Raw genomic sequence first — 12099 nt, forward strand, 5'->3', positions numbered from 1 at the left:
CTCTACCCAGATGGAGCATGAAACGCTTTGCAGCCTGGTCTGAACAATGTCACACCGGCCAAATTCACCTCATGGCAGTACCAGTAATGGGAACACCTGAGAAGAAAATGACAGAAGGATCTGGCCATATTTTAGGTTGTATGTTATTACCCCAGAGGAGGAAGAAAAACTGTGTTAAAAGAACTCTCCATTTGCAGAGCAAACCACTCAGATGTTAGGAAATGCCATAATTAAGATTTCCTGTGCCATTTTATTTTGGTCCCCTTGTGCATACACACTACGATTGTCTCTAATTACATGTTCACATGCTATTTTTTCCTTTCAACGCACAGAATGGGCTTTGCTCAGCTAACAAGGAGCTACTCAGAAATATGTTTTTATTCTCCTTTTCTTCCGAGTAGGGCCCTGTGCCTTATTCAATGTGCAGGAGCTCAAAACTTGCTCTGAAAACAGAGCAATTGATGCTTTGCTCAGCTTTTCCAGGGCATCAGACACTGTGATGGGAGAACGATTAACAGCTACTAATTCGTTCACCCCACCTTTCGGGGCAGGGCAGGGCTGTGCCCACTAATTTAGGCTCTGGAAGAGTTATGGACACTGTTTTTGAGTGTCTGGTGGGCAGCAGAAGGTCTCATTCAGAGAGAGATATTGGTCTAGATGAAACAGACCATGGAAGGTGCTTCCCTGGAGGCTGCAGCATGACAAGCCCCCGAGGAAGATTATGGTTTAGGTGCATTCTGCATCCATGTATGGAGAGGTTTGGGCAATATCAATGCCTTGATGTTATCTTACACATGCATAAATGCTTTAGCATGGACTTGTGGCTCTCAGGGATGAGTTTCCCCATTGCACACTCCTTACTTTTTTTCTGTTCTACTCAACCACCAGCTCCCACGGAAGCACCAAGCCATGAAGGCATTTGCAAACCCCACAGGACTTTTTAAGTGCCTTGTTCAACACACTGGGGAGATGAGGAAGACTTACCAGTCCGTGCCTTCGGCTAAGTACCTGGGCTGGGGCCCCATGGGCTGTGGAGTTTGCAGTTGGTGGCTGAAGTCAAAGCTGGGGTGCAGGCGGTGGGGCTGAACGGACATGCGCTCCTGAGCCCGCCTGCGGGAGGAAGAGACCAGAAGCGAGTTAGCAATGGGTAGGCACAAGCCCACATCAACAAGCAATGGGAAAATTCAAAGATTTGGGATCGCTGTCATGCATCCAAGTCAGAAGAACCCAGACAGGTGTCAAGGATGATGGGAAGAGAAACCCAGAGCTATGGCATTTGCTCTTGGTCACCACTGACATGATGCAGACCTCCACTCACATCCCCTGAAACATCCTCATGTGCTCAGTTTACATGAGCTGTAATTTGGTGGCAACAAGGAAAAAAAATAAAGAGGAGACTAAACTTCTTCCTTAGTATCTTTGTGTCTCTCTCACTATTTTCTTTTTCTCCACAGTCAGCCCCATAAACAACAGACAGGATAAAGCATCTTCCTGGTGCGGGTGTTATCCATCATCATGAGGAAGAGGCAGGTTGTCTTGTCTCCCCGTGCAGTCCATAAACTCCCAGGGAACCTCATTCATAACAGGATCACTCAGGAGTAACTGACAGCAGAATCTATTCTTGCTGGCCTTTGCCAACATTTCTGTGGGTGATGGAAGTGCCAGCCTGGGACCCAGCCTCTTCTGCTCCAGCTGCCCTTGCGAGCAGGGAGAGGTAAGTAGTAGGAAATACAGTGAGGTTTTTCTAGGGAATCAAGTTTCTTCCTGTGATTTTTGTCCATCTGAACTACTCTCCACTCAGGGAAAGAGCATGTGCTGCTTGGTCACTGTCTGTGCATGGAGAGATGCGAGGCAGCTGCACAAGCAGGGTCAGCATTACAGAGACCCCACACTCTCTGCTGAGTCCCCACTCACCAATGGAGCTATCACAAAGATAATCCACAGGAAAACACTGGACAAACACATCGGAAAGCTGCACAATGAAGAGGCTTCATCTTTAGGGCACCCCCATATTCCCATTACCTGGACCTCGTGCCCCATACCCAATGGTTTCTGGCAGCCTCCTACGAAGCAGCTGTGCTGGATGCCTTCAGGAGCAGGCTGCAGGGCTGGGTGAGAGGCTCCTGCCCTCTCCCACACCACAGTCCCTCTTCTCTGACAACCTGTTTGCATATGTAACACTGCCAGCAGGTACTGGAGCAGTTTCTATCTGAAACTGTGCTCTGTAGTTTTGTTTGAATTCGGCTTATGACTAAGGGATAAACACTTGTATCATCAGTGCCTCAGCCTCGCACATATTTGCTACCCAATTATTAACTAATCGTTAAATCCACCTGAAATCCAGCTTATGCAAAACAAAAGCTGGATGAGAAGAATCCGCAATTTGCAGACAGAAAGGATACAGAAAGAAAGCATTTTCCGTCTGTAGCATGCTTTCCAAACGAAGCATTATCACAAAGACTCATCCTTTGGTTCCCAGTGCACGGGTACAGCCCACAAGCAGCTTCCATATGCTTCCAAAAAAAGCACGCTGCTCCTACACGTTATCCAAACCCCTCTCTCCACAAACACTGACAGGATGAGGCTGGGCGCCCATTCCCACCTCTGCTGAGCTGCAGTAATTCTCTCTGCAGTCCTCAGCCCCATCTGAATTTAGGCTGTTTTTCCTGATTGAATGTGCTGTAGATCAATGATTTTGTTCTGTCTCACTTCACAGAGGCGGATAACAGCTGGGAAGCACACCTAGGTCCAGACGAGTGAGCTCTGCACGTGCAAAAACTTGTGAGCCACGTGGATCTCATCTTCTACTTGGTTTTGAGGCAGCAGCTCATGCATGCAGTCTGCCTCTCTCTGTGATGCAGGACAGGTTCACTGCCACCCCAGCGTGTTATGCTGTGAGTCCCCTACAAGTGGTGGCACTAGGTGGCCTTGGGACGTGCTAGGTGAGCATGGCGTGGATCCCCACGGGAAGGGTTCACCCCCTGGAGCACCCTGGCCTGCAGCCTCCTGGAGGCATTTGGGGAAAACGCAGGCAAACTTTGGAAGAGAACCTAATGTTATCAGCAAGTTTTGACAGGACTTTCCAGAAGCTGCTTGGCAAACTTGAGCCTAACAGCTTCCCAGCATCCCAGATATGGGATGCCCCATCCCTGGAGGTGTTCAAGACCAGGCTGGATGGGGTTTTGGGCAACCTGGTCTGGTGGGAGGTGTCCCTCCCCATGGCAGGAGGTCGGATGGACAATCTTTAGAGGTCCCTTCCAACCCAACCCTACCCAACCCTACCCAACCCAACCCAACTCAACCCAACTCAACCCAATCCAACCCAACCCAATCCAATCCAATCCAACCCAACCCAACCCAACCCAACCCAACCCAACCCAACCCAACCCTAACCAACCCAACTCAACCCTACCCAACCCTACCTAACCCAACTCAACCCTACCCAACCCTACGCAACCCAACCCAACCCAACCCAACCCAACCCTTTCTGTTCCTGCGACTCCTTCAGACCACACCTTACCTGGGATGGGGCATGAGCCGGCGGTGCTGAGCCTCGAGGAGCTGCTGCTGGAGGAGGTATTGCTGGTGTAGCGCCTGAGGTAGGAAGGAGGGTCCGGCCACGTCTTGGAAGGGCAGGGCTGGCACTGGCGCCAGGGACTGGTGCAGGGGGCCGCTGTGCTGGTGCGCGGGGGCCATGTGGGGGGTCAGCCCCGGCTGGGGCTGCACTGCGTGAGGCAGGGCGAAGTCGGCCGAGAGCTGAGGCTGGGGACCCAGGTGGAAGTGCCGGCAGGAGGTAGCATGGGGATGCTGAGACCTTTGAAAAGGAGCACCTGGAAGAGAAAAGCATGGCCGTCACCGGGGCCGGCAGTGGCCGAGACACCCAGTTGCAGGTCCAGAGGAATTTTTATGCAGGCAGCTGTTTGTTTGCCTCCCCTGCCAAAAGGCAGAGGAAAAGGGCAGGTCAGCTAATGTCGATTGCTCAGGGGAAAAAAAATGTTGATTTTGACTAATAGTTTTTTTTTCCTCCAAAAAACATTGGAACCAAAATATAGGTTTGGGTTCAAAGTAGTTTTTTGGCTCTGAACTGAAGTGCATGCTGATGGAAAATTTCAGCTTGTTTTGGTTTGCCTGTCTTAAAGAGAAAAAAGGAACAAAAGGCTCAACATTTTAGAAAAGGAAAAAATGCATTGTCTGAAATGTATTTCTGCAGGTTAACAGCCCACAGAACTTCCCAAAAGTCGCTGACTTTCCATTCATGCAAATCAAAGTGTTTATTTGCCTGTCTAAAAAGGTACTTATTTGCCTGTCTGACCCTTAAAAAGGCATGGAAATAATCCCTGCCCTGAGAAAGTGTCTCTCAGTGGCTGCAGGACATGGACAGGACGCCTTCCCCCCTTGAAAGCAGGGGCAATGATTTTGGCTGATAGTTTTTTCTTTGCCTAGACCCTTTCCAGCAGCCTGGCCTCATCAGGAAATGGAGAATGGCTGCAGAAAACACAACACGAGCTGCTGTGAGATCAGCCGTGAGGCTGGTGGGGATGAGGAAGAAATGAGGTGTGAAAGATATCCGTGCTGGAGGCTTTTTGCAAACGTCTGGCAGTGGCTTTCATCTCCCTCAAGGTCCTTGCTTGGATGGGCCTGTGGCCCAGCCCGGCACGTTAATTCCTACATTCCCAGTGCAGTTCCAGGCACCACAGCAAAACTTCTGGCTCTTGAGCTAAGGAGAGAGGCAGCTCAGCACTGAAGGATGAGACTCCAGAGAGACCATTAGAGATGGCTCTTTGCTGGGTATCAGCCCCAAGATAGGACACCGGCCTTTTTATGCACTTTTTTGAATGCCTCATCTTCCTTTTAGGAAGGAAACTCCTATTATTTTGTTAATCTTTGGAACTGGCACAAGATGTCAAGGTGTAACAGCACTGTGAGACACCAAGTGTCATCCCAAGACACAGTCTAGGTGTGCAGGTGATGCCTCCTTGTCCCAGATCCCTTCTGCTTCCATCTCCCTTCCACCCATGGGCTGGGCCAGGCCAGCACAGGAGCTGGGGGAGCCCCAGGCTCTTTCTGTTCACACCCTTATGGAAACAGAGGGTGCACAAAGCAAGCCAGATGCCAGCAGAAAAAAAAGAACAGGAGAGGATTTAGAGGAAATGAAAGTCTTGCAAAACAGTGCATAAGTAATTATACACAACGTCGCTTAAATGCAAACTCATCCTCCGTAGTGCCCCCCTGAGAGAGGCAATGGGGAACAAAAGTGTGTTCCACCAGCAGCAGAGCTTCTGAAGGTGATAATTTCTCATGCTGTCAGGTAATGGCATGATTTGACTGCCCTATTAATTGAAACCAGAGGAGGTGGGACCAGACCCACCATTCCTGAATGGCAGAGCTACCAACCCCATCCAAGAGGTGTCTATGTACCCTGTCCCCCCCACACACACTACAGGCTATTTTGGCTGCCCTAGTTCCCAGGTAAAAAATAAATAATGAATTGAGGACCTGGCCCATTGTTTGAACTGGGCAACACCTCCACCACGGGGAGATGCCTCCTAACGCTTTGTGTTTGCTGGGCACTGACAGAGTCACTCATGGTGAATAGCTCAGCTCTGCTCCTCCCAATGGAAAACAGCTACAGCAAGTGATAGGAGACAGATTTAACATCTTCAGGACTTCGTGGGACCTCAAGAAAACGTGCAAGAGGAGGTTAAAGTGCTAATCCCACTGCTCACCCAAACAGACCAGCCTGTGCCTTGGGGCAGCAGTTTGGTTGCAGGTCAGACAAAACACAAGGCAATGAAGCTGGGAGATATTTCATCACACATTTACTGAGCCAAATTTTGCAGCACAAAATAAAACTAGAAAAAGCCAGTCTCTTATCCTTTGTGTCTCTGGCTTTTTTTTTTTTTTTGATGCCTGGTGCCACATCACCCAAGGATTTTCAGCCTTTCGTTGTGCCTGGGAAAACCTCAGTCTGACTTAGCAAAATGTCTACAGGGTCTTTGATGCCAGAGGCATGATGACCAGAGGGCACAGGGTGGGCAGATCATGCAGTCAGGGCTTTTGACCTGATTTTTTACTCCCATGCCAACAATCTTGGCAAAGGACTTGGTCATACCCTTCGCTGTGGTCCAGAAAATCTCTGATGTTTGGGTGGGAGGGCATGCAAGACCCATGCAGAGCCAATATAACCTAAGGTAAGAGCCCAGCCCTGTAGGGTTTTCTGATATAGAGTTAATCTTTCTTATTTTAGGCACTAGTCAAAGGAAATAACTATTTTTTAGTATTTTTTTTTCTTGTACCCACAGGTTCTATGTTGTATTTAACTCCATAGGAATAATATTATCCAGACCCAGACCATATGATTAAATAAACCCCACCAATTTGTCTTAACATAACTCACTATCTTGTGTTGTAGCTGTTCATTTCCTACAGTTAATCCAATTGCTGATGAGGATTTTGATGGCAAAGCAAAGTCTTCAGAGAATATTTCAGCAAAGCTGTGCTTATTAGCTGTCATCAAATCATGCAGCTGGCATAACCGAGCCAGCCTGCACAACAGAGCCGGTCGCTGCCAAACACGGCTCTGGTGGACCCTGGAAAGCTTTGGGAAGCCAACAAGCACACAAAACAGAATATTTCATCCCTGTGCTATCTGATGTCAAGTTTGCCCTGTTCTGCTTGTCATATCCAGCTGCGAGGGGGCATCTCGGAGACTTGTTTCCAAGGCCACAAGTTGATCTTGCACACACGAGGACAGCCCAGTGACCCCTGCTGAGCAGAACTGCTCCAGACAACCCACTGTGACCAAGACAAGAGCCCGGCTCACTGACACCCACTCCTGGTCCGTGCCTATTAATGATTACTCACCAGCACATCTTCCTTCTCTTTCCTGAGCCTCAGATCGGTCCCAGACCATATTTGCATTCTAACTTAAAATCATGGCCCATAAAATGCCTCAAGAAAATTTGATTCATGTCTTTAATCTGCTTTTTATCTGGACAGTAATGTCTGCCACCGCAGAGAGCAATCACTGACTGAAAACCGGTCCAGGCACCTCGCTTCACCTTCTGTTCCTATTCCCCGTGACAGAGGCAGGACTGATATTTCCATTTCTCAGCTAAGCCTCGAGGACTTTTCTACAGCAAAGGCGATGAGTTGGAAGCTCTGTCTATCAAGCTCCAAGAGCCACCACCTGCATCCTCCACGAGCTGTTCCCCACTGCCTGTCCCAGTGCTGCTGCAAGAGGGCAACGTCCCTCTGCAGGGCAGAGACCATCTCCCCACCACCATGGGCTCAAGTTTTTTCTTTGTTCTTTGGCTTCTTCCATCAGACCCCAAAGCCAAGGCCAGCAGAGAGGGCCCACAGGGTGGGGAATCAGCACTTCACTACCTCTTGCTGCTGCCAAAACAGGCGTGCAGACCAGCAACCACCCCCCTTGGGGGGGCTCACCTCCTTGGTCCCCAGCAGTGGTGCTGAGGACCTGGCACAGGGCTGGGTCTGTGACCACGGGAGCAAGCCCTGGAGCAGCGCCGTGGGTTTGGGTGTCTAGGCAGGAACAGGGGAGCACCACCAGGATGCAGCTGATTTTACACAGATGCTTTCTTTGGCACAAGTTCTTGCACAAAAGGTGGTTCCTGAGAGTTAAAGAAGACATAAGCAATTTGGACTTTTATTCCTGGGCCTGCTCTGCCCCTGATATTGATGGGTATGTCCCATCGCTGCACATCTCAGTGATGCCACAGCCCCTTTCCCTACCTGCACCCTGAAGATGATCTCAACCCAAAATCCGTGCCAGGAAGATCACTCAGCAGCTATTTGGGAAGTGCTCATAGTGCTTCGTGGGAAGATGGCATTACAGGCAGCGGACTTAAATTTAGGAGATATAAATCTGGTTTTGGAAACTCATCATGTCCTCACAGCTTCTTTCTCTCTTCCACAGCTATTTTTTTTCTCAGTTCTACAGTTATATTTATTGTTTCTATACATTATTTGAAGCAGCCTGGACCTTTTTTTCATTAAAACATGAAACAAGACATGTTGTGAATTCCTTGGCACTCCCAGGTGAACTCCTGCAAATGACAAGCTCATATGAATTTTTACAGCTTGGTAGGTGACACCGAATCTCAGAAATGTGCCGGTCTGCTACTGGCTGCTTCGGTCCCTGGGGATCCTCCTTTGGCAGCAGGCAGGATTTGACTGTGCATATGCACATGTGGATTTATCCAATGTTTCACCCCGTAAGGATGCAGGGATCCAAGTGCTCATTAAATGATGGCCCACCCTGGAGATGCAAAGCCCCTGGGTAATGCGTGGCGGGAGACAGAAGATGCTACAGCTTTCTAAAAACAAAAAATAAAATTAATAAAATAAAACATAACATAAAATAATAAATAAAATAAAATAAAATAAAATAAAATAAAATAAAATAATAAAATAAAATAAAATAAAATAAAATAAAATAAAATAAAATAAAATAAAATAAAATAAAATAAAATAAAATAAAATAAAATAAAATAAAATAAAATAAAATAAAATAAAATAATAAAATAAAAACAGAAATCAGAACAATTTCTACTCCCTTTCCTCGTGGCAGCGGTATTTTTGGAGCAATGAGGACTGGGCAGGATCAGACCTGCAGCTCACACTGGAGATGGGCATCTCGAGCAGACAGCTGCAGCAGCGTTTGCAGGGAAAACAAAATCTGTCCGATGCGGTTAAGCAGCCATGGTACATGCGAGTTGTTCCCCTGGGAAAGGCAACCTGGCCCTGCTCGCTGAGCCTCTAACAGCGGGGGCCGGGGGCAGTGGGTGGGCAGGGGGTGGCAGGGATGCTGGGGCTATTTATACATCCTCCTGGCTTTGCTCACTGACAAATTTTGCCACCACGGAAGGTCTGCCCTTTGCAATCTGCCGAGATGAAGACCAGAGCCACACCATCTCGGCCATTTGGGGCTGATTAGAGCCCTCCTGGGAAGGCAGATAACCCCCCCAAAACCAGAACCAGGCTTTTAATAGCACCGCCACGGTGCCTGCACTTTGTTTCCCTGGACGTGCCTGTGGCTGTGTGTTCACATCCCCCATGGAGAGAGACATGGTCAGATGTCAGCATCTGTCCTGATGGTTTGTGGCCAGGAAAGGCAGAAATTGTGGGAGCAGCTTCAGGTTCACGTGGCCACGGGGCTCACACCATGTTTACAAACAAGCTACAAACTGCCTGGCACCATGAGTGGGTGCTGTCAGTCTTGTCTTAACCCTTTGCAATTTTTTTGGTGAATGTAATCCTTATGAAAATGTCCAAATAGATAATAAATCTGAAAAAATATACATAATAACATAACAAATAAAATAAAATAAAATAAAATAATAAAATAAGATAATAAAATAAAATAAAATAAAATAAAATAAAATAAAATAAAATAAAATAAAATAAAATAATAAAATAAAATAAAATAAAATAAAATAAAATAAAATAAAATAAAATAAAATAAAATAAAATAAAATAAAATAAAATAAAATAAAATAATAAAATAAAGTAAAATAAAATAAAATAAAATAAAATGAATAATAGTTTTAAAATCTATAGACCAAATCCACCACATATTCAGGTGCATAAAGATGTAGTGTCCCTGCACAGAAGGGGGTACCATGCCCTCTCCCTCCCGGTGTAGGACACCAAACTGCGAGGAGGGGAGGACACTTGAGGAGGAGGAAAGAACTGGAGAAGAGCTTATCAGATGGGAAGGAATCTGTCCCAATTTCAGCACCTTCGCCAACAGCTTTGTCATTTTGTTTAGCAAATGGGAAGAGCTGTGCCAAAAATAATAGGCAGCCGGCTCAAACCCAGCCCGGGGCGCAGGCTGCCGTCCCACGCGTCTAGTGCCATGCCGAGCGTAGCAGACCACAGCTCCAGCCCTGGTGAGCATTACTGACAGGTAAGGAGTGGTTTTTGGTTGCTTTATGTGCTTGGCCGGGCTGTGCAGCACCAAGGACTGAGTCAGGATTGAGCCCTTGTGGTGGGCTCCACATGGTTGATGATGGTTGATGGTCAAGCATGGTTGGGTTCTGGGTGGGAGCACTAGGTTTTTGGGGTGGGGTTTTCTTTATCGTTGTGCCTCTCAAGGTCTTGCATATTTGGTTGGAAAGAGCAGTAAAGGGGTTAAGGGGAAAAGGACTGAGATGGGCAGAAAAAGTGCTCCTCACTGCCTTTTAATTGTTTGGTGGCTGCTGCCATCCTCCTTGCATCCCACCTCCCCACACCGCCGTGCTGGCACAGCAAGGCAGAGCTCACTTCATCCCAAAACCATGGAACAGAGCAGAGGCTTGTGCACATATCCACACCCCTGCAGCTCTCCTGAGCCTCCACATTCCCCGCAGAGCATCCCCTCTCCTGCAGGAACCACACACAGCCCCGCTGGACCCCAGAAAGTCCAGGACAGGACTCCTTCCAGAGCACAGGTTCAGCATTCAGCAAACAATGCTTACAGCTGGTGACAACCAGCACTCCTCAGCACATTTCCATCAGGGATGAAAGGAAAGGCTAAACAGGTACTGAGCAGCCAGATTCAGCGAGAGCAGTGATGAGATATGGCTGGGCAGCCCAAACCCGTACCTCTTCCTATGATTTTTCTCCCTACAACACTTTTCCCATAGCTTCAGGAGGGGAAAAACCTTCCACTGAAGATGCTGTTTTGCAGGAACATGTTGAATGCAGCAATGTTTTCAGAGGAGGAAAGCGAAACACTTTGGTGGTGTTGCTACACTCTAAGTCGTCTTTTTGCTTTTGTACTTCACACTATGTTTTAATTATAGCTTTATTCTAATGCCTCGCGTTCGAGGGTGTATGCATGCTTTTTGGATCCTCACACCAATAAAAAGCCAAAATGAGCTGAAAAAAAAAATGTTTCCCAAGATGTAATGGTCCTGATGTCACTCCATCTGGGTGCGAGGAAGGAGGGAGAGCATGGGGGGGGGAGCTAAGGGGCAGGGGGGCTGCAGTGTCTCCCAGCCTATTCTATGTTCCATACAGCAGGAAAGGCAAAGAGCAAGTTTTTCCCAGATTACTGGCAGGCACCTGGGCCCAATATCTCTTTCCCAGGTTTTGGGATATTAGTGCAATTCACCAAAAAATAAATAAATAAAATAAAATAAAATAAAATAAAATAAAATAAAATAAAATAAAATAAAATAAAATAAAATAAAATAAAATAAAATAAAATAAAATAAAATAAAATAAAATAAAATAAAATAAAATAAAATAAAATAAAATAAAATAAAATAAAATAATAAAATAAATTGGAGGGGGACAGAAAACACTTGGGATAACTGAGGCAATAAACTTGCCTGTTCCTCCATGCTCACCTTTTTGGGACACTAGGGAGCTTGTTTACCCCCAACTTAAAAAAAATATTAATAATTAAAAAATCCTGACATGCCAGAGGTCTGCTACTTGTCTCTGCCTGCAGAGAGCAGCAGGTAAGATGATGATACACACATGCAGTGGGGAGCTCTCAAGGTGAGATCTGTCCCCATCAGGGCTGGGGATGTACAAGTCTGGGTGCTTGTGTCCCCGCTGTGACAGGCAGCAATGTGCTGCTGCCAGCTGCTTGGAGAAGCAAATCCAACACTCAGATTTCTGATGTTTCCTTGCTTGCCCTGTGGCCAAAGGGCTCCCCAGCCTGTGGAAGTGCCCAACACCCAATACACTTTGCTGCCCACAGCATCCCACACCCCCCGACCTGCTCACTCAATTAACCAAAAGGACTTTGCAGGTCAGACCATCAGCGTGCATCCTCTGGAGGGGATGTTCTGGGGCCCGTTTGCACCCCCAGCACCACAACAAGAGCCGGAGATGCACGGGTCAGGGCAGCTCAGCAGGTCCCTGAGCTGAGCTGGGTGAACTCAGGGCTGGGAAATCCCGGTCCTACCCCACTACGCCCTGGCAATTCTTCTTTTATGCTCTGTGAATAAGAAATCTGCAGCAGAAATCAAAGATCCTGGAAGCCTGCTGCCCATTAAACTTAATGTCCTGATTTTAGAGGTATGTGTCACTCTAGGAAAGAGAGCTGTGTTTAAAGCACAAACAAAATATCAGCTTCTCAGGGTG

At 47.3% G+C, this 12099-nt stretch overlaps 1 protein-coding gene and 1 long non-coding RNA gene across 2 annotated transcripts in view; one reads left to right on the plus strand and one right to left on the minus strand.

Annotated features, from left to right (window-relative positions):
• ARK2C (arkadia (RNF111) C-terminal like ring finger ubiquitin ligase 2C) overlaps positions 1 to 12099 on the minus strand; it is a 39672-nt gene that overhangs the window by 9403 nt on the left and 18170 nt on the right. The window contains exons 2-3 of the mRNA XM_027446558.3: positions 3521 to 3830; positions 985 to 1110 (exon numbers count right to left, since the gene is read on the minus strand). Coding sequence (XP_027302359.1) covers positions 985 to 1110; positions 3521 to 3830 — 436 coding nt within the window. The remainder of the gene's footprint in view (positions 1 to 984; positions 1111 to 3520; positions 3831 to 12099) is intronic.
• On the plus strand, positions 1572 to 3661 carry LOC140000794 (uncharacterized). Its single transcript, XR_011806005.1, has 3 exons — positions 1572 to 1714; positions 2717 to 2942; positions 3509 to 3661. It is a non-coding gene; the product is annotated as an uncharacterized lncRNA (long non-coding RNA).

This window comes from Anas platyrhynchos, chromosome Z (genome assembly GCF_047663525.1).
Source record: "Anas platyrhynchos isolate ZD024472 breed Pekin duck chromosome Z, IASCAAS_PekinDuck_T2T, whole genome shotgun sequence".
Classification (NCBI taxonomy): domain Eukaryota; kingdom Metazoa; phylum Chordata; class Aves; order Anseriformes; family Anatidae; genus Anas; species Anas platyrhynchos.